The sequence below is a fragment of the Lytechinus pictus genome, chromosome 15 (genome assembly GCF_037042905.1).
Source record: "Lytechinus pictus isolate F3 Inbred chromosome 15, Lp3.0, whole genome shotgun sequence".
Lineage (NCBI taxonomy): Eukaryota > Metazoa > Echinodermata > Echinoidea > Temnopleuroida > Toxopneustidae > Lytechinus > Lytechinus pictus.
This window is the reverse complement of record NC_087259.1, coordinates 20769666-20796691: the sequence shown is the minus strand read 5'-3', so window position 1 is coordinate 20796691 and position 27026 is coordinate 20769666. Positions and strand designations below refer to the sequence as shown.

Sequence of the window (27026 nt, the reverse complement as noted above, 5' to 3'; positions counted from 1 at the left end):
CGGCGAAGTTGTTGGGAAAAGGGTATAGTTAAAAGAAAAGATAAGGAAGATGATATGATTTTGCTTTGCTGGGGGATAGTCTTTCCTTACTGTTGCTAATATTATATCAGTGTATAATTTTTTTAAGCGGCGCCTTTTCTTTCCTTTATTTTTATTTTTTCATGCAGCGCCTAGCTTTTCTTTCTTTTACTTTTTTTTTTGAGCGGCGCCTTTGCATGGCGCCGCTGAAATATTAGGGGGGGCGCGCGCCCCCTGCGCCACCCCCTGGATCCGCCACTGCTAAGGATGATTTCATAAAACATTAAAAATGGGAAAGTTGGGATGTGACATCATCAGCCCACCTAATGAATATTTATATGACGTGCAAAGAATGGTTTTCCACAAAATATGGCTTATTATTATTATTAAGCACTAGATAGACATATATGTATAGAAAATATAAGTATGATTTCATAAAACATTAAAAATGGGAAAGTTGGGATGTGACATCATCAGCCCACCTAATGAATATTTATATGACGTGCAAAGAATGGTTTTCCACAAAATATGGCTTTAAAATTCAATGAATAACACTTTGTTATCAGATTTTGATGAAATTTTCAGCATTATGCTTGGTATATTTTACTATATTTATTTAGACTTTTTATTTTCAGCCCGGAGTACCACTTTAAACATGTAAAAGATAAATCCTGCAGAGTATTAATCATGGCATTAATGGGGTACTCCAGCCTGAAAATAATCATATTTGAACTTAATAAAGAAAAACACTATAATTGTTTTCCACAAAATATGGGTTTTTTGGAGAAGTTTTCAGCATTTTGCTCGGTAAATTTTACTCTAATTATAATTATTTGCAGCCCGGAGTAAGGGGGAGTACCACTTTAAACCGCTTACATGTGAAAGATAAATCCAGCATATCATACAGTATCAAATCTTTAGTATTGTCCTGAAAATTGGGGAGACGATAGTAGGCCTACAGGCCATCCACTTCCCTGAAAAGTGTGGGGGATATATTCTCTCATCCCTCCGATATCACAATTTATATATCGGAATTCACCAATTAACATGATCTATATCTCTATTTTTTCTGCTTTTTATGATCAGTTTAAAACCAACTTATCACCAGGATCAACTTCCCCTTCATATTCCTGATACAACAAGAAGTAATAGACCTTGTCGATGATACTCGCAAAATGTCTTAGTAATCTCATTTTTAAACAATGATTTTCTTTGTTACTTTGAATGATTTCATTGTTTTCCTTATTTTTTTCCTTCATAATTCCTAAGGCAGGAATACCATACTAAGGTATAATATCGTTGTAAACTTCAGAAATACTATACGTTATATTTGAGGTACCAATTTAGAAGCAAGCATGAACTGAAGTTACGGATCAATATCGAGAAAACTGTGCTATTTCTGCGCTGTGGAGCATCAGCCAGGCCAAGGCGGCACGATTTATCAACGATTGTAATCTCGCTGCGTCGGACGATTACATTGACAAGGTCAAGAATAACAACCGAGGCAGGTATTACCCTTGCAGGCCATGTACTTTTGAACGTTTTCCCGTATTTTTTCTGCCTTAAATGGTGCGCCGAATTAAGCAGACACAGGCAAAAGGAAATGTGCGCAGCCGCAGGTCAAATGCCCCGCGCGCCGCTGGGCTGTCGAAGGTGGCGGAGCCCGGCACGGGCGGGCCCCGGGAGCCCAGCCAAGCGCCAGGCCTGAACCCGATTGAAAGACTAGCGCCTATAGCGGGGAAAACGTCTTATTTTTTTAGTTAAATATTGAGAATGTCAATTGTGTTACTTTTTTCAGACTTTATCAAGATAATCCTCCCCCCAAAAAACTTGCTCAACTTTTCAACACCTCCCCAAAAAAGTAAAATTTTAAAAATGAATAAAAACGGTAGGAAATACTCAAAATAGGATCTAACTTTTGTTTTACCGTTTTTCTTTTTATATTTTTTAAAATTTTACTTTTTTTTAAGGTGTTGAAAAGTTGAGCCAGTTTTTTTGGGAGGATTATCAAGTACTGTGTCTGTAGAGTAACATCTAACAACAAGTAACATGCCCAAGATTCAACATGTTATTGTTAAGCTTTTTTTTTCACAAACAGTGATATTTGCAACAATGTTTGCCAAATATATTTGTCTATTTTTATTTTCAATGTTCATTTTCAAATTCCATCTCAATAATTCATAAAATCTTGAAATGTATCGCCATGTTACATGGCCGAGAATCGACATCCCCTGCCCTTCGTTTGACATAGCGCGTTCAAAAGTCAACGCTGTCGTCAATTTGATTTCTGTGCAAATTCAATGCTGTTTATTTTTTTTTTATTATTTTTTTATTGTAAATTTGAAGATACGATCCTAAATTTGCTAGAAAGTTATCGTACTCGGAACTAGTCAGGAGGTTCCTAGAGTCCTAGAGAGTAAAAATCATTTACTAACGTATGCTTACTCTCCACGGAGCCTGAGATTGCGTCCCATTCATTAGCGTGTACTGCCAAAAAAAACCTGAAACTTTAGCCCCCGAGATTTCTACTTCTAAAAGATCTAGCCCTTAAATCATGTAAATGGGATACAACTTAATTTCCAACATTTCTACGATATGTATTTCATTTTTAAACAAGAATTCATTAAAAAAACGAAAAATGTTAAGAAAAGACGGGGAAAACTTGCCACCGTGTTTACGTCGCCATCTTGATTTTTCACTGTCTTTCGCTTGGCTACAGCATGCATATCGGAGTTTATGTGATGTAATGCTCACCATACGCAATAAAAATTTTCATTGTGTTTTGACTTACGTATTTCAGTACTATTGATATTTCAGAGCCATGGAGGCCGGCACGGAGGAGGATCATCATGAGGTCCAACAGGACATCCAACAAATCCACAAAGTCCTCGGGGAAAATAAAGAAATTGAAGAAGAGGAAGAATCTGATGAGGACGACGATGGTCGAAGTAGAGAAGAAGATGGTAAGACTAGATGAGCATTTGACTTGAAACATCTTGTCAGTCATGTCAACTGATAATTGTTATAAGCTACTGAAATTCTATAATCCAATTGGTTTAAAAAGAATTGTCAATCTGAATCAGTAGCGAATCTATAAAAGTACAGATTCAATCTATCGACTCATTAACACTCAAATCATTCATAACTTTCTAGGAATGATATAGAAATAGTTTTTTTGTCATTAAAGCATAGGGAAACAAAGGAGAAACATACATTATAAACAAAATTTTGACATTTTTCAGCTTCCTTTAAATTAAGCACATAGATCATGGTCTGCATTAAACTTGACCTCGGGATAAAGACCATTTTCTAGAAGAAAGATTGTCAAAATAACGCTTTTGATCGTTTCATTTTTCTCTTCTTTAAAGGAGCGTATCTGGGAGCGGGTCCTAGTACTTCTGGAGGGGCCATCTCTCAGGTATGTGTGTTAACCTATTGACTACAGGAATCTAGTGGTTCCTATCATATTAACTCTTAACATGCCAGATGAATAAATACAAGTCTATGGGATGTATATGTACTATTTGGTGCAAATGAGCGACATCAGCATGTTTTACTTTTAAAGAGTTAACCCATTGGGAGTTAGGAAATTCAGCAGGAAACTGGTTAGGCTGTGTGTGGCAGGTGTATGTCTTTGTGATATTATATGCCAACTACTCCTTTTTTCCAGGAGTTCCCTTGATTTTAAGATTTTTTATTAACCAAAAAGAGGAGCACTCCATTTTTCCATGTATTTAAAGTAAAAAATAAATCAGCTCATATATCTATTTGTGTGGTGGGGTATGAGTGTGTGTATGGGTGTAAAAGTAATGCAGTGTTTCAACACTTAATTTCTCAAGTTGTGATTGATCTGAAATGTCTGTCTTGAAAGTGCATATAACTCTTTTGTGAAATGAAGCGAAACTTTAAGTTTAAAATGTCATAACTTTCTTATTTTACATCCGATTTTGATGAAATTTTCAGAGTTATGCTTGTTGAATTTTTCTCTTTTTATTCGAATCAAGTTTTTGTTGGGGTGGACTTGTCCTTTAACACTCTCACCATGTTCACCTCCATCATCACCATCATCACCATCATCATCATCACCATCATCATCACCTTCATCATCATCATCACCATCATCATCATCATTGTCATCATCTTCTCCTTCATTATCCTCCTCCTCCTTATCATCATCATGATCATCCTCGATCACCGTTCTCTTCCATTTACAGGTATCACCTTCCAGGCCTCCTGTCCCTGAGTCCCTCTTCCTGTCAAGGTCCATGGAACCTACTGCAGAGAATCTGTTACAGGTCAACCTGAGTTACCAGGACATGGTCTGCACCCTCCTGGACAACATCAAGGAAGCAAGAAGAAAGAATGCTGCAATACAAGTAAGTGCCCAGTGCCTGCCAAATGACTTTCTATTTGGTGTTGTACATCGAGAGCCAGACTTGTCGTTAGTTGATACTTGTTAAAGGTCAAGTCCACCCCAACAAAATGTTGATTTGAATCAATAGAGAAAAATCAGACAAGCACAATGCTGAAAATTTCATTAAAATCGGATGTAGAATAAGAAAGTTATGACATTTCAAAGTTTCGCTTATTTTTAACAAAATAGTTATATGAACGAGCCAGTTACATCCAAATTAGAGAGTCGATGATGTCACTCACTATTTCTTTTGTTTTTTATTGTTTGAATTATACAATATTTCAATTTTTACGAATTTGACGATTAGGACCTCCTTGCCTGAACCACAAAATGTTAAAATAATGGAATTCCACGTATGCAGGGAGGAATGAAACTTCATTTCACATGACAATGACGAGAAAATCAAAATATTTCATAATTCATATAATAAAATACAAAAGAAATAGTGAGTGAGTGATGTCATCAGTTCCCTCATTTGCATACCGACTGGGATGTGCATATAACTCTTTTGTGAAATGAAGCGAAACTTTAAGTTTAAAATGTCATAACTTTCTTATTTTACATCCGATTTTGATGAAATTTTCAGAGTTATGCTTGTTGAATTTTTCTCTTTTTATTCGAATCAAGTTTTTGTTGGGGTGGACTTGTCCTTTGACTCTCTCAAGCCCAGCACACACTTCTGGAAACATTACTACTCAAATTTTTAACCTATTGCATTTTGCATTGAATATTAAAGCTCCAAGATTATTTTATTCAAAGTTCGACATAATGAGAGGGATACAAAAATCAGAATTCTGCATTGCTGCAGACCTTTTGGTAGGATTTAAGACCAAATCAGCTTTAAGTCGCAGCTGATAATGACCCCATTTTGATTTGGAATTGACTTTGCTTTTATTCCAACAGGGAGACTCAAAATAGACTGGTATTCTGATTTAACTACTCATATCACTATTCAGAAGTTAGATCGTTACAGAGTTTAGGTTGGGACGGTCATATCAAATGCTATCACAATTTCTTTAAAAATCTGATCGCAACGGATTGTGTAGTGTGCGCTGGGCATGAGGGGAATTTATTGTTAGAAGTTTACTAATACACCACATTCTACCTGAGTGATGTAGAAATCTGTACTGGAAATATCATCTCAGCTTGAGTCTTTGTATTTCATTCCCAACGCGTCTTCTGTGTTATTCAATTGTATTTCTTATACTTTTTTGCAGAAAAGTGTTGCATCAAAGACCACAACCTATGTCAAAGGAGCGAGACCCATAACACATTTTCAGAAACATTACTTCTCTGGAGACTCAAGCACAGTAAGAGGAAGATTCATTCTATTTCTTTTATTAAAGTCCTGAGATTTCGATACATTTATCGCACATGTATGTCATGTTCTGATGGCCGTTACATATAGCTGTTCATAAAATTGGACATGATTTTGGGATATTTTGACTTTTATATCATTGACACAAATTGTTACTGCAAAGAAAATATTGGCCACATTTTTCATGAGATTATCACAAAACTGTCACATTTTATTGAAATTAAAGGATTTTCTCTAATCGAACAATTTTGGCACTTCATATTTCATTTATTTGTAGAGTTGTTTGTAACTTCACAAACACCCTAACGAAACACCCCACGGGATGAATAATGTGTTGTTAATTTCATGATTATTCAATTGTAATTCATATAAAGTTTGGTTTGGTACTGTTGTACATAATGATTTTTGGGGGGTAAAAATCCATTCATCTTTGTTTCACCTATTCCATTTCAAAAGAAATATGCATGTACACAGATTAAGTGAGCTTGTGTTATCTGAATCACATGTGGTTTATTGGATAGAATTGAAATACTTGACCAATTTTCCCTTAATTTTAATATTTATTTCCATTCAGATGCCACCTTTGAGTGATGAAGCAAAGGATATTAAATCCAGGAATATTCCAATGCCTTTCATTCAACCAGCAAAATCATGTAAGTATAAGAAGCAAAGAAAAAAATGATGTTGAACCGAGTGGTAGATTTTGCAGGAAAAGTTCATTCCCATCATGTTTAAACAGCAAGATTCAATTCAATTCAGTTTAAGTTTGGTTTATTAGATATAAAAATAATACAATGCTGCTGTTTAAAGACTAATCTTGCAATGTTCACACAAAATATGATGTATATTCAAAGATTGTATATTGTCTACATATGAAAGAAAAAAAAAGAAATAGGGGGTGTCTTATTTGGCACTGGAAAGGATCCCCAGTCATGCAGGAATTCACTCATATCTCGTGAACAGATCAATGAAAGGGACCCAGAACTAAATATGATCTTGAAATCAACTTACAGGGACTGCTGATGAGGACAGAGCACTGTACGAAGGCGTCCGTAACGACGGCCTTCAGCGAGTCATGAAACCTCTTATGGCCCGACAGGAGATCCTCTACGAGAAACGACGATTGGCCATTGACGACGAGAAGCACCAACTCACGGTTGAAATTAACAACATTACAACCCAACTGGAACATTTGAAGTAAGTTGAATCTCAGCAGGATGTAAGAATATAATAATGTCATCATATTACAGTTAAACCTGTTTTATCAACCACCTCTTTAGAATGACCACCTGACTACAGACCACACATTTGTTTTCCCTTTATTTGCATTTACCATATAACCTTATTACCCAACTTGAACATTTAAAGTAGTTTGAATCTTCATTGGATGCATGTTTTTTAATTGGGTTGGAGCATTCTAGATAATATTTTAAAACAAATATATTTTCAAAGATGTGGTCCAGGTTGGAGATATTTCTGTCTCAACAAATAGAGGAAATTCACAAAGTAAAATGCTGACAATTTGATCAAATTCAGATAACAAACAACAAAGTTATTGAATTTTAAAGATTTGCATTATTCCGGTGAAAGAGTGCGATAGGCATGTCTTTATGAATATTCATTAGGTGGGCTGATGATGTCATATCCCCACTTGTCCTTTTATATTTTATTATATGAAATTAGGTTTATTCAAAAAATTTCTACCAAGAACTAAAAAAAAATTGGACTAACAACTGTTTAAGTGCATTAGTTATTTATTGCCATAACTTATTTCATCATAACAGAGACACATCATTTACACATGTATGTAAAAATGAAACATTTAAGATTTCATGTACATAATAACATAAGAAAAAGAGAGTGGGGATGTGACATCATCAGCCCACCTAATGAATATTCATGACAATGTGCATATAACTCTTTTCACCAAATATTTATAAATTTTAAAATTCAATAACTGTTATTTGTAATCAAATTTTGATAAAATTTTCAGCATTTTGCTCTGTGAATTTTATTCTATTTATTTAGATATAAATATTTTCAGCCCGGACCATCCCTTTAAAGGAAAAAAAAATCATGTTTAGATGATTGTAATTGTGATGATTTAATCATTAGATGAGACTGAAGGAAATGCCTTTTTTGTAGTTCATTAAAATTTATTTGGATATTTATGTCAAGAAGCATGTTGAAATGATGGCATTTGATTTACATGTGTAGATATCTGTTCAAAAAGTTCAGATTCTCTTGAAAATCTGTCAAGAAGTATAAGGTTATTACTAGAATAAAATAGAACACAAAAATCTACAGACTTTAGACTTGTATCCGTCATTTTCTTTTTTAGTGTTGTATTCAAAATATCTCCATTACACCAATGTATCATATATTCATTGAAAGCTGTCTATTGTTGATTTGAATAATTTGTAGATATTAATATATTGACCTTTGACCTTCTCTATGTAGAGCTCCAGAGGAAGAACTGCTTGGAGACAGGATGAGGGACATGGATTGGCTGAAGATCTCTTCCCTACATGTGAGTAAAAAAAAATTATAAAACATATCTATTTACCTTTTACCCTCTGTGGGGATGTTGCAGAAAGCTTTTGATTTATATTTCAAAATAAAAAAATCAGTCGCAAGTCTTGCAATTAATTGACAAGTTCATAGTTACTTCATGGACAATTTTGGTCAAATGACCTTTCATTTCTTTCATTGTGATAGGCAGATTTTAAAGTAAGATATTACATAAGCATGCCTTACATAGCAGGATGAAGAAATTGAATAGACCAGGTGACTAGAATAGCACACCAATGAACACTATTTGTTTGCATTTCTACTTTGAATACATATTTTATCATGTTGTACAATGTACTGGCAAACTGTGAAAAAACAGTCGTTCGTGGACGCATTGTTTTTTTTTTGTGGATGTAAATGAAAACCACAATTCAAAAGAGTATATGAATAATCAAGACATCAAAGTTGGTGCTTATCTCATTAAATTTTAAACCACCATGTCACTTTGGTACAAATAACCTTCCTATGATCATGTGCAGAGTGGAAGTATGAACTGGCTTATTGCTGGTCTATTTCATGCAGTGGGAGGTATAAATTGATGCACTATATTAAAAACTAATCCTTGTATTGACTCATGAGTTATAATTACAACTCTAGAAGATATGGGTCTCAAGATCAGATGATTGCAGCTGCAAATTCAACCATTATTTTGATTTTTCCCTTATTTAGTTGAACGGGGAGAGGTCCGCCATGGAGTGTCAGCTGAGATGGCAAAACATCCTCCACCCATTCATCAATAAGAAGGCGTGGTCTGCGGAGGAAGAGAAACGCCTTGATGAAGTCTTGGAGACCGTCCAAGGGAAGGACTGGTCTGATTACATCAGGGAGCTTGGGGTAATTTGGAATTCCCTTTTTTTAATGACTTTTGTTTTAAATTTAGTACAGATTTGATGATGTCTATTTAATGTACATGTACGTTCAATTATTATTTCTTATTTATTAAGATTGTCGTTTGTAGTGACCATTGTATCATTCTTCATTGATTGATTCTTTGTGAATATTTGAATTAGACTATTTAATTGGATTAGGTTCAGTATCGTGAAATATTTATTATTTTATTAAAGGCCCTTTTAACAATAAAGTTGTATTTTAAAAAGCTCTAATACTTTTATAAGCAGATTATCTGAGTAATAATGATACAAATACGAAGCACACTAACCTGTCACTTATCACCTGTTTTCAGCAGTTTATTTCACTCTAGTTTCCATTATTTCCTAATGTTTGGATAGATGTTTCTATTAGACCGTCTAGATCTATTATCTGTTATGGTATTGTATCACTTAACCATGATTTAAAAGCCTCTTGGAATAATTGCACATTGCAATTACTCTCTTTAACTGTAATCTAGGATTAACTTACTCAATGCCAGGATAATTCTAGCCCCTGTCTTTAACCATAATTCATACTTTTGTAAATATTGTATATTTTCAAATAATTCTATGCCTTTTAAAAGCTTTTGGACTTCAATTTATAAAATGTTTTTATTAATCTTTTTTTTATCTTGTAGACGAATAGGTCTCCTTTTGACTGTTTCTCAAACTACCAGCATCGAGACATCTATGCATATGTGTTGAGGTAAAGATGATTCAATGAATGTGTTATTTTTCAAACTACCTGCAAAATTATATTTTGTTGATAGGTGTGTGGTGAGCATTTTCACAATTATGATATCATTACAATCAGTGTTACTTGAAGAAGAAACAATTTTGAGAAGTATTTTGGACCTTGCATATAGTACACAAGATTAAAAATGGTGGAAAGTAATTCCTTGTCAAACTGTTCCAAGGTGCTTTACTAACCAAACATGTTCCATGTTGCTGTAACCAGTATTGGTTCTGTCATGTTTTGGAGTTTGAGTGTGATTTGATATTGTTTTGGACACAGTGACCCCCCCCCCCCCCCAAGAAAAAAAAAAAAATAAATAAAATAAATAAAAATAAATAATAAATAAATAAATAAAAAAAATATATATATCATTTTGGCACGGCCTTCATTCTATATTATAAATTTCTTACTGTAAGTTATATGTTTGTGTTTACTGGTTTTGTTTGTTTACTTGATTGTTATTTCTTAAGGCCCTTCACTGAAGAAGAAGATGAATTGATTTTGGAGCTAGCTGAGAGGTTTAAAGTTGGTGATTATATTCCTTTTAGTAAAGGTAAGACAAGCTTTGGGGATATTGCAAGTCAATTGAGGTTCAAATAGATTTTAAGTCTTGTAATTGATTGCATTTGATTGCTAGGTCCAATTTCATAAAAACTTGTTATGACAAAAAAATTACAATAAACAGTTAAAAGCTATTGAAATCCTTCAATCTGATTGGCTGATAATATATTTGTTTATCAAAATTGTGTATTTGTTGTCTTTTTTAAACGTGGCTCTGATCTGATTCCTGCAACAGAGAGTATTAGCGATTTGTTATAGTTGAAATTGATTTCTTTTTTTTTCCTGATTTACGATTGAAAGTTGCAGTCAGTTACAAATACTTTTCATGCAACACCTAAGAAGAGTTGTGACACAAGAAAAAATATGAATATATGGAAGCATCAGGTGATGTGTCTTGTCTTGATCAATTTGAAAATGTCTTTCACTTGAAATTACTTGACAAATTTGACCAGGAAAAAAATACTTGAATTTTTACCATAAATTATAAATTATATTTGGAAGCTCTTTATCCAATCACTAACCAAATTTTAACCTTATCTTAATTCCTGTAATTTTTGCTTGTTGACTGTAGAGTACCACGAGAGCAGATTTTTTTGTCTAGAAAATAATCTGTTCAATAATCTGGAAGAATTACAGTAAATACAGGGGCTGTAGAATGGTTTTAAAAGTTGGGGGGGGGCTGACTTTGCAAAAAGTAGCAATCAGATGGAAATTTTTACGTTTTTGTTCACGGCTTCGGAAAAAAGTGAAGCCCACCCACCCAGCCCAACTCGTTTCCGCGGCAACTGAAATAGATATATGCAGTTATGTGGTTAAATTATGGTTAAGTCATTATCTCAACTTTCCGTGGCCTGACAGTTTTGTGAGGCTGAGCAGACTTGGCCGAGGGATTTCTTACGCTTACACCCAGTTTGCTCTCCCTCAGATACATCTCTACTACATAGTTTTCCAATGCTTTTCACAAAGTATGGGGTCAGCATATAGTAATCCACTCCTCATGAAAGCTTGATATGCCCATATTGCTTTATCATATTTTCTTATCTAGTTGCTTACTTCATGGACCAGCGGTTAGGAAGACAGATAGCATTGAGATGGAGACGAAAGCTCGACCCTGATTCCAAGAGGGGCTTCTGGACAAAAGAGGAAGATGACGTTAGTTATCTCATCGTAACTCATTTTTAGGATGTTGTATTATTTACTTTAACTATATCATTCGAACACAAACAAAAAAGGGAAAGATACATGACCACAGCAACTATAGGGAATGACTTTTCACTTGCATATTTCATGGACAGGCGCTGAATAAGCCAGATTGATAGTGATGAGTATTATGAATTAGACCAGGGCATATCTCAGTATATTTTCTTTTTTTACTGGAACTTGTAAGGAATTAAAAGTGAACATAGTGAGATGTTTTACGAGTAGATCATGAATAAGATGAGATTAAAAATTCATTGATGTAAGAACTTGAAGGTTAGTCCAAACTTAAAAAAAGCAAAACAAACAATTTGTGTGAAAGGAGAAAAATAGGGAAAACAGAATGGTTAAAGTTTGAAGAAATTGGGCCTGGAGTAAGAAGTTTCTGGCTATTCAAAAATGAAATCACTAAGACTGTGAATCTCAAATTGGCAGCTTCTTAAGTAGATTGTTTGACCAACTGTCTATAACCCTAATGTTATTCCCTCTTGTAGGCTCTGCTGGAAGGCATTCAAAAGTTTGGGTTCAAGTGGTCCAAACTATCCAAGCTTGTGAGAGGAAGGAATTCAGCCCAGGTTAGAGACAGGTAAGTTATGGCTAGCAAATGGGTGTAAAGGGAAAATCCCTCTTGTGTGACCCAACCCTTACTAGGCTGGGCTATTTTGGTAGATTGGGATTAACCTCCAGTTTTTTTTTTTTTTTTTTTTTTTTTTTTGGGGGGGGTCTTATCATGTTTGTAGGGATAGGGTGAAAGTAATTGGCAACATTGTTTTGATCAAGGGAGGGAATGGGGTTATGGTTAGCCTCCAGATGTATGTTGTCTATTCATGTGTTTAGGGGGATATGGAAATCATTGGCAACACAGTTCATTATCATGAACAACATTAAATGTATTTTGAAGGCATTTGTTTAGATATTCTTCTTTAGTATTGTCATTAAATAAACTAAAAAGCTCACATTTTGAAACAATATTATTTTTTTATCAGAACTCAATGTCTCCACCAAGTGGTTTTTAGTCATTTCAAAGGCTGAACTCTGACACATCCCTAAAAATATTGAATATATTCTTCTCTTATGTTTAGGTGGTCGTACACTCTAGATCCCTCCAACAGGAAAGGAAACTACACCTTGAAAGAAGACCTTGCTGTCTTGCAAAATTTGAAAGAGCATGGTGTGGGTGAGTGCAGCCTTGATGATCATTCACCTAACTTTAAAACAAAAGCCTCTTAGTTATTTTACATGAGAGCCCGAGTATATTGGTGACCTTCTGAAATGATTTGACCCAATCTAGTTGATAATAATAATAATAATAACAACAACAACAACAATGAAAATAAACGGTATATTTACTCAGGGTAGCCACTTCAGTTCCAAAAACTGTTCTCCCAGCGGGCCCTGCTATTTTTATTGCCCCGGCTAAGCTAGGCTACTTATTCAGGTGCACACAGCTTTTTGAGGAATTACTTCCTGCCGGTACCCATTTACCTCACCTGGGTTGAATGCAGCACACAATGGATGAAGTCCTTGTTGAAGGAAACTGCCATGGCTTGGATTTGAACCCATGACCCTCTGTTTCAAAGTCCAGAGACTAATCCACTGGGCCATGACACTCCATGAATACTCATTCCTCATCATCAATCCGGCTTATTCAGCGCCTTTCCATGAGATGTGCAGGTGAAGCGTCCTTCCCTGTAGTTGCTGCAAAACTATATCTAATGATTATTGCATTGGATTTGAATGGATTTATGACAAGTTGTAATATCATCATGGTTAGAGCACTTTATTATAAATGAAGTAGTAAAGAATTAATTGACAAATATTCCGTTCATGTATTCTTGTCTCTCTGTACATGCAGGACATTGGGTTACTATAGCAAAGAAGCTGAATGAGGTGACGGGTATCTCTCGCACACCAAACTCCATTCTCCATCGGTTTAATACACTGGTAAGCTATAGAAGATATGATATGATGATGATGTGATGGTGATTGTGATAATGATGGTTATGTAAGTGTGATGATGATGATAGTTGTGGCGGAGATGGTGGTGTCTTAGTATCACTCGCATACCAAAGACTATTCTCCATCGTTTTAATACGCTGGTAAGCTATAGAAGGTATAATCTAATGAAGTTGATGTATTGATGACTGTTATGAGTGTGATGATAATGATTGTGATGGAGATAGCAGAGGTGATGGTGACTTGATAACACTTGCATACCAACTTTGTTATTCGCTGGTAAATTGTTGAAGACATTATCTGGTGGTGATGATGATGATGAGAGTATCTGGGATGGTGATGGTGGTGGTGATTGTGATGGAGATGATGTTGGTGATTTTGATGGTTATGGTGATTGTGCGGGCTGTGGTGAAGATAGTGGTGATTGTGATGGTAGGTGTTGGTGGTGGTGATGATTGTAGTGGTGATGATGATGGTGATGTTGATTAAAGAGTTGGCAGTGGTGGTGGTTTTCGTGGTACTGTTGGTGGTGGTACAGATGATCATTTTGTTTTCATCACAGACCTACAATTTTTATCAGGTCTTTTACACAACTTTCTTTTTATGATATTCAAATTCATTTATCTGACAACAAATTGAGACTATGCAAAATTGATGATAAAGTCTAGATGTACCCAAACTTGATAAAAGACTTTAATGAGCTGCTAATTTCTTCACTCCAGTTCCAGATGTTTTTTAAGAAAGCCAAAGGCATCAGCCTCCACGAAGGTGACTCCATGGATGTTCTGAGCAAGATGCCCTTGAGTCTCATCCTTGATGAAATGATTGAATACAGGCAGAGTCTTGGAGAAATCAACACTGTAAGTACACTGAGAGGGCATGTTACTTAATTCATTTTGCTGCATTTGATGTGTAATGTGTATACTCATTGGATGCACATTACCATTTTTTCAGCAATGAGATAAAAAATAAATTACTTATGTGAAGTTGTGTAGTAATTTACTTCATTTGTAACGCTTAGGGACCTATGACATAAAATATACACTTAATATGTATTATTAATGCACCTGTTCTCTAGAAGGAACACGTCTATGTAGATTGTTGTCTATTCCAAGTATTGAGTAACATCTTGTTGAGCGTTGTGGCCCATTGGATTAGTCTTCTGACTTTGAAACAGGGTTGTGGGTTCGAATCCCAGCCATGGCGTAATTTCCTTCAGCAAGAAATTTATCCACATTGTGCTGCACTCAACCCAGATGAGGTGAATGGGTACCCTGCAGGATTAATTCCTTGAATGCACTGAGCGCTGAAAGGCAGCTTGAGCTAAAGCCGGGGTAATAATAATAATAACAATGTGCCTCGGAATAGATTATTTCTAGATAGATGGGGCAATATAAATGCCTATTATTATTATTATCTTTATGCTGCAGGGCCGAAGTTATAGTTTACATTTCTCACTGTAAGAAAAAGGTGAAAGTCAAATCTGCTTTCACAATGGAATGACTATAATGGCCACATTTCTCAAATGACGGCCATTTTATCCCCTTGAATAGCCTTTCTCATTGGCTCATATTCTGAAGATGACTGTCAATAGGACCACTGCATTTGTGCTGTCTGCCTGAAGCCTTTAGGAGTAATCGGTTAGAGTTTTCTTTAATAATGAAAGTCGAATTCCCATGTGAAAATCCCAGTTGATTATTGATTTTCCCCCCATAATATGATACAAATCAAGATATTATGAACAAAATAACTCGTCCAAGGTAGGTCATTGTAAAAAAGTAAATGATTTAGATTATTTGTAATATACGCACTGTCAAAATGAAAATGTGAATGTCAATGAAAGCAGTGAGCTTACCGAGGAGACGTCAATTTTCATGATTTTGATTGATTTCAGGCCCTGACAGTTTTCCATTTCAAGCATTTTTATTTAAGCTTTATTTATTTTCTATATGTATTGAAGCTTCATTTCGTACAGCATATATGGAGCATTATCATGTTTTGACTTCTTCAGTAAGGCTGAGTGAGTAAAACTGACCAGCAACCCTGTTACAGTATCCATGGATTGTAAACACTGGATGAGACTCCTTTTCTTGAACTTTGTCTTTTCTTGTAATTCCAGTTACAGGGATCCAGGAACTGGAAAGACTTGTACACGCGCAAGAGACGAAAGCCCAGGAGTCCACCTCCCCGTATCTTAGCCAAGAATGCTTCGTTCATCACGAGAAGAAATGTCCTTTCAGAGCTTGATAGGGAAATTCTGGATGCCATCAAGCCAATAGGATGGGCTTACCCTACCATTAGTCAAGACGATTGGAGGTCGTTCTACAGTAAGTTTAGAATTGCTGTTTAAAGCGCCTTGAGCCTTTTCTAAGCTCCTTGAGCTTTTAATCATAATGGAAAATATGCTATATAAATCCTATGTATTATTATTATTGAAAAAGAAAGCAAGGTCTACATAGTAGGCAAATGGGTTTCTGTATATGTACCAGATCTAGATCTATGATGATGTGTCAACAATAGTACCTTGATTGTAAAGACTTCCCCATGAAATAATTGTTTGCTTCAACCACACTAGTTTAGCTTTAAATTAAATTGTTGTATAGGATTTGTAAGTCAACTTACTAAATATTGTACCAGGGGCATGCCAAATGAGAAAAGTTTTCATCTTACTTCATACTTGGTAAAATCCATTGAGCAGAATGCTAAAAAATTAATCAAAATCAAAAAATTTTAAAGCACTATTTTGGGGGAATGGTCATTTGCATGCCATCATGAATATGCAATAGATGTCATAATTCCATGCCCCCACTTCCCTTCCTCATGTTATTGTATGAAATCATAATTATTTCGTATTTTCATATGTGTAATGCATGCAAACATTGTTTCATCCTTTCTTTTTTTATCCCTTTATAATGTTTTTTCTTTGTTTTTTGTACAGGAAATAAAGAAGAGAGAAAACAGAGACGTCACTATATCTTCTCTGTCCTCTTGAAGGTAAATATATACAGTTTGGCCTTCTATTAAGTTATCATGAAATTAAAAATCTATCAAAACAAAGATGCAAGCTCTTTAAAATTTTTCACAAGGGTCAAGTATTATGTAATCTACAAGGTTGTATTGCTAAATTTATGAAATTCCTTTTTTTTTTAATGAATTTATGCTTATTTATGCAAAAAAATCATAGATTTGGGTATTTCTCATTAAATAAAGCCTCAGGAATAGCAATTTTTGGTACAAATGTCTTCCATAACTCCCTCATCAATTCCCGAAAGAAAAAGATAGGTTGTGGTAATTATTTCTTATGTATTTCAATGTTTTTAAATTATTTCTTATGTGTTTCATTGTTTTTCGTCAAGCATTTTCAGATGCGTTGGTGAGGGGGAATGGGGGTGTGTACTTAGATTTACACTATTTGAAACGATTATACTTACTAGAAAAGTATTTACATAAATTGGAAAATCTCCTGATTCTGTCCACAGGGTCATACACAGTCATATAGAGAAATAGCGAAATTTCATTGACAGTGTTCGGTAAACATAATCTGACACCCGCATGATAGGTCCGATCGCCATAAATTTGGTATCAAAAGGTGCGGGAGGGATCAGAGAAAAAAGTAATGAAATTTTGTTTTGAAATATTGAGGCATTAGGAAGTACCAACAAAAATTTGACTGGAAGGGGCATAATGCCCCCCAGAGTATTAGGGTTAAGCTGTGCATGACTGAAAATTTCCATTCATTATCATTAGAAAGGTAATATCATTAGAAAGGTAATATCATTACGAAAGTAAATTCATTGTTTAATCTTGTCCTACTAATTTCCATATGACTAATTCTGCTTCTATATTCCATTACAGGCATTGGACATCAGTATGAAGGGCAATGAAGCATTTCTTGCATCCATGCTTACCAACCACAAAGGTGTGCAAGCTCTCAAGGATCACCAGCTTATCCCAAAACCTGATGCAGTGAAGACTGAAAGGGTCAAGGTTCCAGATGATGATGATGATGATGAAGTGGAACTGTCAGAAAAAGAGAAAATGTCATCAAAGAATGCCAAGAAAGTTAAGAAATCTAAGAAAGCAAAAAAATCTGAGGAATCAAAGTACACTGAAAAACCTAGCCATGACAAGGAAGGAGCTAGTGCCACTCTTCCTGGTGTTCAGGAAACAGGTCAGAGGTCTGAAGAAACTCATGTTGCAGATGTATCAACATCTCAACCAAGTGTAGCACATCTGCCAGAAAATGTGCCTGTGCCGCAAGGAAATGCTTCAATGATGCCACAAAATACCATAGCGACCCAGGGGAATGTTCTGAGACCACAGGTAAATGGCAGCATCACACAAGCTAGCATTTCCCACTCTCAGTTTGGAACTAGACCTCCGATGGCTGTCTTAGGTAATGGTTCCTTGGCGGTGAAGGGTGGCTATCTCGTGCCATTGAAGAACTATGTCTCCCAGTTTGGGTGTTATGGCAATCAAACAAATTTGGTGACTGTCATGCAACCTAGATTGGGTGGTGCAGTGCATACTCCTGTGCAAGCTCCATTGCAAACACCCATGCAGCCAGGTGGTCTGCCTGGTAACAACATGCAGATCATCTCCAACGTGGCTCCACCTCCTATGCAAGGTATCCTGAACATTCCACAGCAAACTGCTTTGTTTACCCCTCAAGTTCCCCTTATTGATTCAAAAGCTGCTGTTCGTAATGTGATGCCTCTTACCACCAACATTGCTGGCATGCAGCCAATTGCTGTACAGCCCCCTCTTCAACAACCACCACGAATACTCCATGTCCCTGGAAAGGGCTACCTGATACCAGTCAACTGTATCAAGAAAGAGCCTGGGGTTGCTCCTATTAACCCAACTCCAATTCTACCTAAGCCAGTAAACTTCACACCGGCTTTGAGGCCACTTGGTATCAATCCTGGACAAGTAACTGGTATGCCATTAGCTTCAGTTTCGTACCCTGCACCCAGAAGCATACATCCTGCGACTCAGATCCCAATTTCTATCACAGCAGCAAAGGTAATTGGAAATGGGGAGATTTCTAAAGATGTTGATATCGCGGTTACCACAGGGACAAGATATTCTGTCCAGGAAAAAGAATGTGCAACCCCAGAGAATCAGACAGGAAAAACATTGTGCAGTGAGGCAGCGCTTGCTCCAATAAATGAACAGTCTGAAGCATCTAGAACCACAAAGATATCTTCCTGTGAGACCATACCAGACTCTGGTCTATCTATCAGTGGACAGTCTTCATCAAATGAAATGGAGGAGCAAGAAAGGGGAAGCTTGCCGGAGGGCCATCAATTACCTATGGATGTTGACAAAGAGACTGAATGCCCAAATGTTGATACATCTTCTGGCAGTCAAAGAAGGGTGAAATTTGATGCAGTGCTGCCAGTACTGCCCCCTAATGAATCTACCATTGCTGGACTGATGGCACTGCTTTTGGATAGAAAGCGGCTAGAGGTTACTGCGAAAAAGAATTCAAGTATCAAGAAAGTAGGAAGCTGGAACTTGCAAAGCAACAAAAGAGGAATTCTGAGGGGTAGTGAAGGTCTTTTGCAAGAGTTATCATCTAAAGAATCATCGCAAGAAGTCTCAAAGTCTGATGAAAACGAGAGTGTGAACAAGCACAAGGCTGTTAAAGGCAAATCTGCTGGACATACAAAGGCTGCAGTTAAATATTCAGCCAGTGGTAGCGGAACTGGAGAAGGGAAATGGGAGATAAGAGTTCCTGTATCCCTTGACGCAACTAAGAAGGCAGGTAAGAAAGATAGCTACTGGGTAACAACGAGAAACACGGATGGGTATGCCAAGGCTTTGGACAGAATCAGGAAAAGTGATTGGTACAAAGCTTTACATCCACGCTTCCTATCAATGTTCTTGTGGCCAGCCTTACTCTCCATCGTTGGGCCGCATAAGAAGAAGGTTCTTCTTCCTAAAAAGAAACCACTCAACAAACAGCAGTCAGAGAATCAACCAAGCACCTCACAGGAACTCAAACCAAAATCAAGAAAGTACAAGTATGGGCAGCATGGTCGAAAAAAATACAAAAGATCGGTGGAGAAAACTACCCCTCCGAAATGCAAACCAACAGAAGGGAAAAAAGAGTACAAGCGTGGAAAGCGGAAGGATGTTGTGGCAAATCCAGATGGAGTAGCACGCAGAACAAGGAGTGCATCACAGAAAAATAGCACAACTGAAGCTGCTGGTCAAGATCAAAAGCGACGTTCCATCTACGTCGTTCCATCAGATTCCGACAGTGAATTTGAAGATCAAGATGAAGTTGCTGACGTTCCCACGAGCACAGAAGTGCACCCACAAGTCCTCATGTCCTTTGGATATCCTGAGGCAAGGAAAGGGACCGAGGTTCATCCTGTAGGAGAACAAAGTGGAATCGTGTTGTCATTACTTCAACAACTGCATGAGAGTAGTGGCATGGATACGTCAAAAATCAAAGAACAGAGCTCCTCTCAGGAGGTACCTAGTGTTCCAGTGTCATCAAATAGACCAGAAAGTCCAATAGGAAACTCGACAAAATCTGTGAGTCAGACCGCAATATCCTCTAACAGCAAGAAAAGACCTTTGGAAGATCCTGTTGTCTCTGGAGCTTCTCCTAAAAGAGCAAAAGAGGATTAGGTGCATGCTTTGTTGTAAATATGTATTTGGAAATGCGTGTGTTATTTAAGCAGCTTTATTGTGTATAGCCTTGGGGTATCTATAAGGTGACTGTCACACCTGGCCCCTACAAAAAAGTTAGCGATTAACCGCTTATTTGAAAGAGGAATCCTGATTGTTTCATAGTCAGTTTACTGAGCAAAATGTGCATGAAACGATGATCTTCATAGGCCATTTCATTTAGTGATGCCGCTAACCTTTGTGCTTCGAAGCACTGGACAATGCACAGTGGGCCAGAATGAGCTCGAAGTGCTATATTTTTACTACCACATATTAATTGGGGGTAATTACGGGTTTAGAATTGACTGGACAATTCCAAACCCATATGACGTCAGGGGCGGATCCAGCTTTTGCCAATAGGGGGGGCCGAAAAAATATTTTCATCAACATTTTTCTCGATTGGCCGCTATAATCTGATTTTTTTGTTGGTTTTCAGGGGTAGTCCTAACTAAAGACTGAAGTTTTAAGTATATGTTTTTTTTATTATTATAAACAAGATAAGGTATCTCATGATGTCTTAATATATAATGCGAGCGTGAAGCGCGAGCTCAAATTCTCTGATATTTTATGTCCTTACACTTGAAGATAGTATCCAAAATAATAAACAATGCGAGCGCGAAGCGCGAGCCAAAATTTTATTATAATAACGTGAAAAGGGACTAAATTAGGACTGTTTCTTAGTGATTAAAGAAGAGGATACAAGTATCACCAATTAAATAATGAGAGTGCGAAGCGCGAGCTCAAAATTTTTGATATTCCGACCTGAAAACTGGACAATCTAAGCGCGTTTTTATTTAAATAAAGAACAAGCTGTGTTGCGCGAAGCACAAGCTTAATTTTTTGATATAGGAGCATTTTGACAAATTTTGGTGAGAATTTCCAGACAGGATAGGTAACTCAAAAATCAAACAATGCGAGCGCGCAGCGCGAGCTGAAAATTTTGATATATTATAAACTATTTGTGTAAATCAAAAAAATAATGAAAGCTTTATGGGCGAGCTGAAATATTGTGTGCAAATTGATTTCAGAACTGGATATATAAGTGCAATTTAATCCTCTTGAATGAGATTAATTACACAGGCAATGCGAGCGCGAAGCGCGAGCGAAATTTTTGATATAAAGTCTTTTTTCCAATTCTTCCCCCTCACCTTTTTTTGTTTCTTTTCGGGGTCGGGCCGGCCGTTACGAGGCTGTAAATTACACATCATGGGTATGATAGCTCTTTCTTACTTTTCTTTCTGTTTTTCATAGTTTATATCAAGTCAAAGAGTACATTCTTTTTTGCAGGTTGTCAAATAATAGGGGGGGCCGGCTCGGCCCCCTCCTGGATCCGCGCCTGGACGTCATCTTGATACTTTATTTTGATTGGTTACTTCAAACCTATCTTTGAAGCGATGAATTACGCGAAACACTTTGGACTATATAATGTTTGTTTTGGGTGTTACTTTAAGATAAAACTGAGAAAACCTTGGTTTGTGATTCCACGTGTCTAAAAAGACAATATTATAAAGATTGTACATCCAGCCCCTTATATGCCAAAATTTCTGGTGGTTGTTTCATAAAGCTGTTTGAAGCTTGCAAAGGACCATTTCCTGTGGTACATGATCCCTATGCAACTGACTTAGCGCCTAACAATGTGTTCCAGCCGTGTGTAAAGTCGTGTGTAACTTTACAATCAGCTTTATAAAATGCTCACCTGGAATGTTTAGTCTCTGCTTTATGCTTCATATGAGAGAGTGTAATGCTCTGAACTTGTCATAGCTTCATTGTGCAGTTCATGAGGGAAAATTGGAAATGGAGAAAAGAGATGGTTTGACAAGGTTGGGTTATTTGCCCAATAGCTTCATGGCATTTTAGTGATATCTATGGTATAGTCAAACAGCACAATTACTAATTACCGGTATATCATGATTATTTCTAATGCTTATGAATTTCAGAATACATGGGTAGATATTGATAACAATGTTGCCATGTATTTGTGTGGAGTTGAAACAGAAATGAGATATTGTGTCTGTGCAAGAATGTCCTTAGTACCACACTATCGCGCATCGCATGCACAGAGCTGCCAACTACTAGGAAAAAAGTCATAATAATTAGGATTTTCATGTCAAATTATGCCATTATGCTTTTGACCTTAATTATGACACTTTTCAGGGCAATTAACATATAATTCTATATTCATGAACATTGGGCAGTGATGAACTCATCTGAAGGTGGCCAATGATGCTCATTTTTATTTGCATGGTCGTGTTTCTTTGTTTACATTGTTTTTAATACTATCATCACATGCTTAATTACTGACTCGACCTTGCGTTTTTTTCTTCTTGATGTATCGAGGATTTACACAAAAGAATGAGTGGTCTAGCTACCAGAGATAATTCTGAATCTGAGCCTTAGAGGATTCATTTCTTTTTAAGAATCTGTTCTTTATATTACCTCTTCAAAAAAAATTCATATTGCCGCATTGACCATATGAAATTATGACTTTAACATCAAAATTATTACTTTTGAGCTTCTGGATTACTACTTTTTAAATTTTAAAGGTTGGCATGCGTGCATAATTGCATTGCGTCGGGGTGTTTTCTGCACCGATGCGGTGTGCGAAACTGTTTTGCTATGGATGTTCTTGCACCAAAACAACAATATTATTCACATGATGTAAGGCTTTCAAGTCAGTTGTCTTTATCAGTTATTGCTTGATAACATTTGTTCCATCGGAGCAGGGGCGGATCCGGGATTTTCCAAAGGGGGGGGGGCACATTTTCTCAGAGGGAAAATTTGACAACCCAAAAAAAAGGTCTTTACTCAAAAGACGGGGCACACCTCTGTTTAATGGCATTTTTACATTATGAAATTTAATTTTGCTTCTCAAAAGGGTCGGGGGGGGCATGGGCCGGCTGTGCCCCCCCCCCCCCCCTGGATCTGCCAGCGCATCGGAGTGTATTCCCAAACAAAGTAGACTTTTTCTAGCCTTCTGATAGATTTGTTTTCAAGTCATGGTTGATTATGCTCAAAGGCCATCATTTGGTCTGATTGTTATGGCTAAAATATTTTTTTTTGTCTATTCCTTTTTTGGGGGGTTGTAAGATACCATCGTGAGAGGTAAAATATTATTTTCAATATGAAAAAGTGCTTTATTTTTCTTAATGTTAATGACCCAGTTATATAATGCAAAGTCAAGTGCCCTCCTACCTGGCAGCAGAATTTTTTAACATGAGAATGAAATAACAAAAACATTGAAATAAATGCATGCTACAATGATGTATAAAGTGATTATATGTAACAATTGCAGCTATATTTATTTTGTATGAAATTAAATATCTTCCTGGTTTTGTTGAAGTTATTGAGGACTCAGTGTATATACAACATGTCTGTGAAATGAACTATGTGCTAGAAAACAGTTGATTGGAGTTTGATAGTGCATTAAACCATGCTTCATGAAATCATGAAACTAATGTTATTTGACTACTCTTCATTTGATGGAATGGAGATGAGAGAGGTGGATTGGCAAATAGAAAAAGGGGAAAATCTTTTTTTTTTGGGGGGGGGGGGGTTCAAAAAGGGTAGGTTTGTTTAAGAATATTTGTTAAAATTTTATTATTTTTACTAGCTTTCATGAAGTGAAGGTATACCCAGTTGTTGTGTGTCCGGACAGGTTGTGTGTCCGGACGGTCAATTTTAGAAAGTCATTTGGAAAAAATTACAAGCGAAGTTTCATCAAATTTTAGTACAAAATTTTAGAAAATATTATAGAGAACAAAATAGAAGATGATTACAACTATTGAATTAATATTTTTAGTGTAATCTTAAGACAAAAAAGAAGGCTTCAAAAATATAAAGTGTCCGGACACCCGATCCCCCATCCTACTAAGCTCCAAAAGGTGTGAAATAGGGATGAAGAAAAGGATCCATTATTGCATGATATAAGAGGAAATGAGGAGAATTATAGAGTAAAAGAGCAATTTAGAGAGGAATCTCAGAAAGAGAAAATTGAAATGAGGTGAGACTATATTAAATGAGGTCTTGAAGTTCAAGCAGTTTGGGAGCTAGGAACGAGAAGGATGAGATAAATTATGTCCATGCAATATGCCCGAGTTGCGGTTCCTAACATTAGTCTGTTGGGGGGGGGGGGGGTCTGCTAGTCTGCAGGCACAGACCCTCATTGGAACTTTGATCAACAAGTGTGCCTCCACGCAAAGACTAGCACATACAAAACTTGCTGTACACAAGGCATGAGTAGGCTGCACATTCAGACCCTTAACTCGAGCGAAGGGTTTGCCCAGCAGACTAGGGGTCTGCAGAGTGCCCATATGTTCAAAATTTGAAGTATCTTTGTCAAAAAAGGGAAATTCTTTATTTGTTCTTCATCATTTCTTCCTAATCCTATCTTCGTCGTCATTTTCCCCTTTTTTCTTCTCTCTTTTTTTTTGCTCTTTCCTTTTTTTTTCTGTTCTTCCCCTTCCCTTTCCTCTTCTTTCTTTTCTTCTTTATATTTGTACTTGTAGATATCCCTTTTTTCTTCTCGCGCCCCCACACCATCCAACGCAATCGATCGAGCGTGATAACGTTCTGCTTCGATGAATTCATACAATTGAAATTTAAAAAACACGCGAGAGGAGTTTATATTGAATCGCAGATCCTCACACGTGATAAAGTATTGTTTACATTTATGTTCTTCTAACGGTCGTGTTGATTTCACGATCGCCCATGTTTCCGCTTCCCGACGCGACGCGAATCGGTCCGTGTAAAGCGGTGTAAAGTCTCCAGCGACCCTGAGTTGATAGGCCTACGTACTTGGGGCTTACTACCAAGCCGGAGCGGCCCGGGACGCTTGGCTAGAGAACTGTAGGTGAGACGACGCGTCGCTGCCGCTCTCCAAAACAAGACGAAATCAAACTTGGCCCTTGGAGGATGTGATTGTGTGATGATTTGTCCGACAGTTGGTATTTCTCTAACCTCAAGTCGACATCAGCCTGAGCTCAGAGAATAATGGTTATCTCGCGTTATTCTTGATCTGGTAAGTTAGCAGGATTTTGAACTAGCCTAAGACTACGTAAGACAGAGTAAGAATAAGAAAATTAAGATTGTAACGTGAAGAAAGACCACAAAATTTGATGACATCACATTCACAATTCACTTTGATAGTGTTTTTAGTATTGTCTACACCTAATTTAAATGAGTGATTGAATTTTGACTGGCATTTTGTTAGCAATTTCTAACTTTTTAGACAGGAATAACCGTTGTTTCTGCATTCTGGGGATTTATTTAACAATTTCTGACATTTTACTATAAATTTTCTTTTAACTTTCGCTGAGCGTGTACATGTACTATGATGTCAGAGCTAGAATTAAGCGTAAAGTTAAAAACGGCGCATAAATATCCCTTTGCGAAAGATAACATAACATCGAGATAAAAGGTATTCTGAAAATTCTCTTATCTTTGTGTTCTGTTAACTTCCTTGCAAAATACAAGAAAATTTACAAGAGGTAGGGGCTTACGGTATTAGTATTATAACTTATTGTTGCATGTGATATTTGTCCGTCTGCAATAATCAGTTCTTGCTGCATCCTGCAAGAACCTCATGTTTTACAAAAGAAGACATTCCAAAGACATAACGATGGATTGGTAGACTTTTCAGCAATTAAAAATTGGTGTTCGAGACGATGAATCTTTTCTTAGAAAATATGTCTTTGAGAAGAGCCACATGTATTTTTAGCACAGAAGCGCACAAGCATAAGCGTCGGGGGTGCAAGGAAATTACGCCTCATATCAACAATGCGTTTCATTATTTTTCCGAAGAGACGCTTTTATTGGTTGACCTAAGCATATAACAAGCTTACTGATTAGTTGATGAAATATTGGGCGTTTCAGAGATAAAATAGGGGACGTCCTTACAGAGATAAGACAATTTTCAGAATACCAATTTAAGAGAATTTTAGCAAGCTGTTACCTTACCTTACCTTACCGCAAATACTGGAAGAATGCTGAATTAGCAGTCGAAAAGGAAAGGGGGATGGGGTTCCAGACACTTAAAATTTTCAAGCCTTCTTTTTTGTCTTTTGGATTACACAAAAATATGAATTCAATAGTTGCAATCTTGTTTTATTTTGTTCTCTATAAGATTGCCTAACACTTTGTATTATTAAACCCCAGGGGGGGGGGGCCACTTACATTGACGAGTGGATACCATGGGTGACCAAAAAACGCGTAAAAAGGATGTCTTTTTCAAGATAGGGCACGTTACGTACGTAACGTCATAAGGGTGTCAAAAATGCTAAAACAATGAAAAAAGAGTATCTATTTCGCTAGGAAAGCTACGTGTTTAGGGTCAAATTTGCGAGGGTATAAAATAATCAAGACTAAAATTTTATAAAGGATGTACTTTTTGCCCCAGGAGTCAACACTACGTGTTAAGAGTATGATTTGGGCGAGTTGGGCTGTACTAAACCCAATGATGTAGGTAAAGGTAAAACCAACGACCGACGTCCGTGACATATCGCTGTACTTATTTAGGGGTTCAATTCAGGGAATACTTGCCAATAGTATCGTTTTGTTTCCAATACTTGTTAAGGGTAGGGTTTCACACGCCAATACTTGTTAAGGGGTGCAATTTCAGAATATGGAAAATACGTGTTAAGGGTGCTTTTTGAGATCTCATGGTCGCGCATGGTATCCACTTGTGAATGGAAGTGCCCCCCCCCC

General features: G+C 36.7%; 2 protein-coding genes across 4 annotated transcripts in view; both read left to right on the top strand.

Moving 5' to 3' along the window:
- The first annotated feature begins 1417 nt into the window (after positions 1–1417).
- LOC129277879 (uncharacterized) lies at positions 1418–23766 on the top strand. 2 transcript variants are annotated; one of them, XM_064110245.1, is made up of 19 exons: positions 1418–1522; positions 2836–2981; positions 3387–3436; positions 4233–4394; positions 5650–5742; positions 6325–6403; positions 6764–6947; positions 8211–8280; positions 8991–9155; positions 9829–9896; positions 10397–10479; positions 11533–11639; positions 12179–12270; positions 12767–12861; positions 13540–13628; positions 14363–14500; positions 15760–15967; positions 16579–16634; positions 17496–23766. In XM_064110245.1, exons 2-19 carry the CDS (start codon positions 2840–2842, stop codon positions 20283–20285), a joined length of 4671 nt encoding a protein of 1556 aa, XP_063966315.1. In that variant the 5' UTR covers positions 1418–1522; positions 2836–2839; the 3' UTR covers positions 20286–23766. The 2 variants fall into 2 exon arrangements, with proteins under 2 accessions (XP_063966315.1, XP_054770036.2); XM_054914061.2 differs by having other exon boundaries at positions 1423–1526.
- A 1059-nt stretch (positions 23767–24825) lies between these two features.
- Positions 24826–27026, top strand: part of LOC129277424 (outer dense fiber protein 2-like) — a 28779-nt gene continuing 26578 nt past the window's right edge. The window contains exon 1 of one of the 2 annotated variants that reach the window (XM_064110713.1): positions 24826–25341. The gene's annotated coding sequence lies outside the window, so the exon portion shown is untranslated. The remainder of the gene's footprint in view (positions 25342–27026) is intronic. The other variant, XM_064110712.1, reaches the window with a different exon arrangement.

Bases quoted from the DNA above. Each gene is read 5' to 3' on its own strand.
- LOC129277879 (XM_064110245.1), top strand. From the start codon at position 2,840: ATGGAGGCCGGCACGGAGGAGGATCATCATGAGGTCCAACAGGACATC. The intron at 12,862-13,539 runs GTGAGTGCAGCC...CTGTACATGCAG, and splicing joins TTTGAAAGAGCATGGTGTGG to GACATTGGGTTACTATAGCA. The intron at 14,501-15,759 runs GTAAGTACACTG...TTGTAATTCCAG, and splicing joins GTCTTGGAGAAATCAACACT to TTACAGGGATCCAGGAACTG.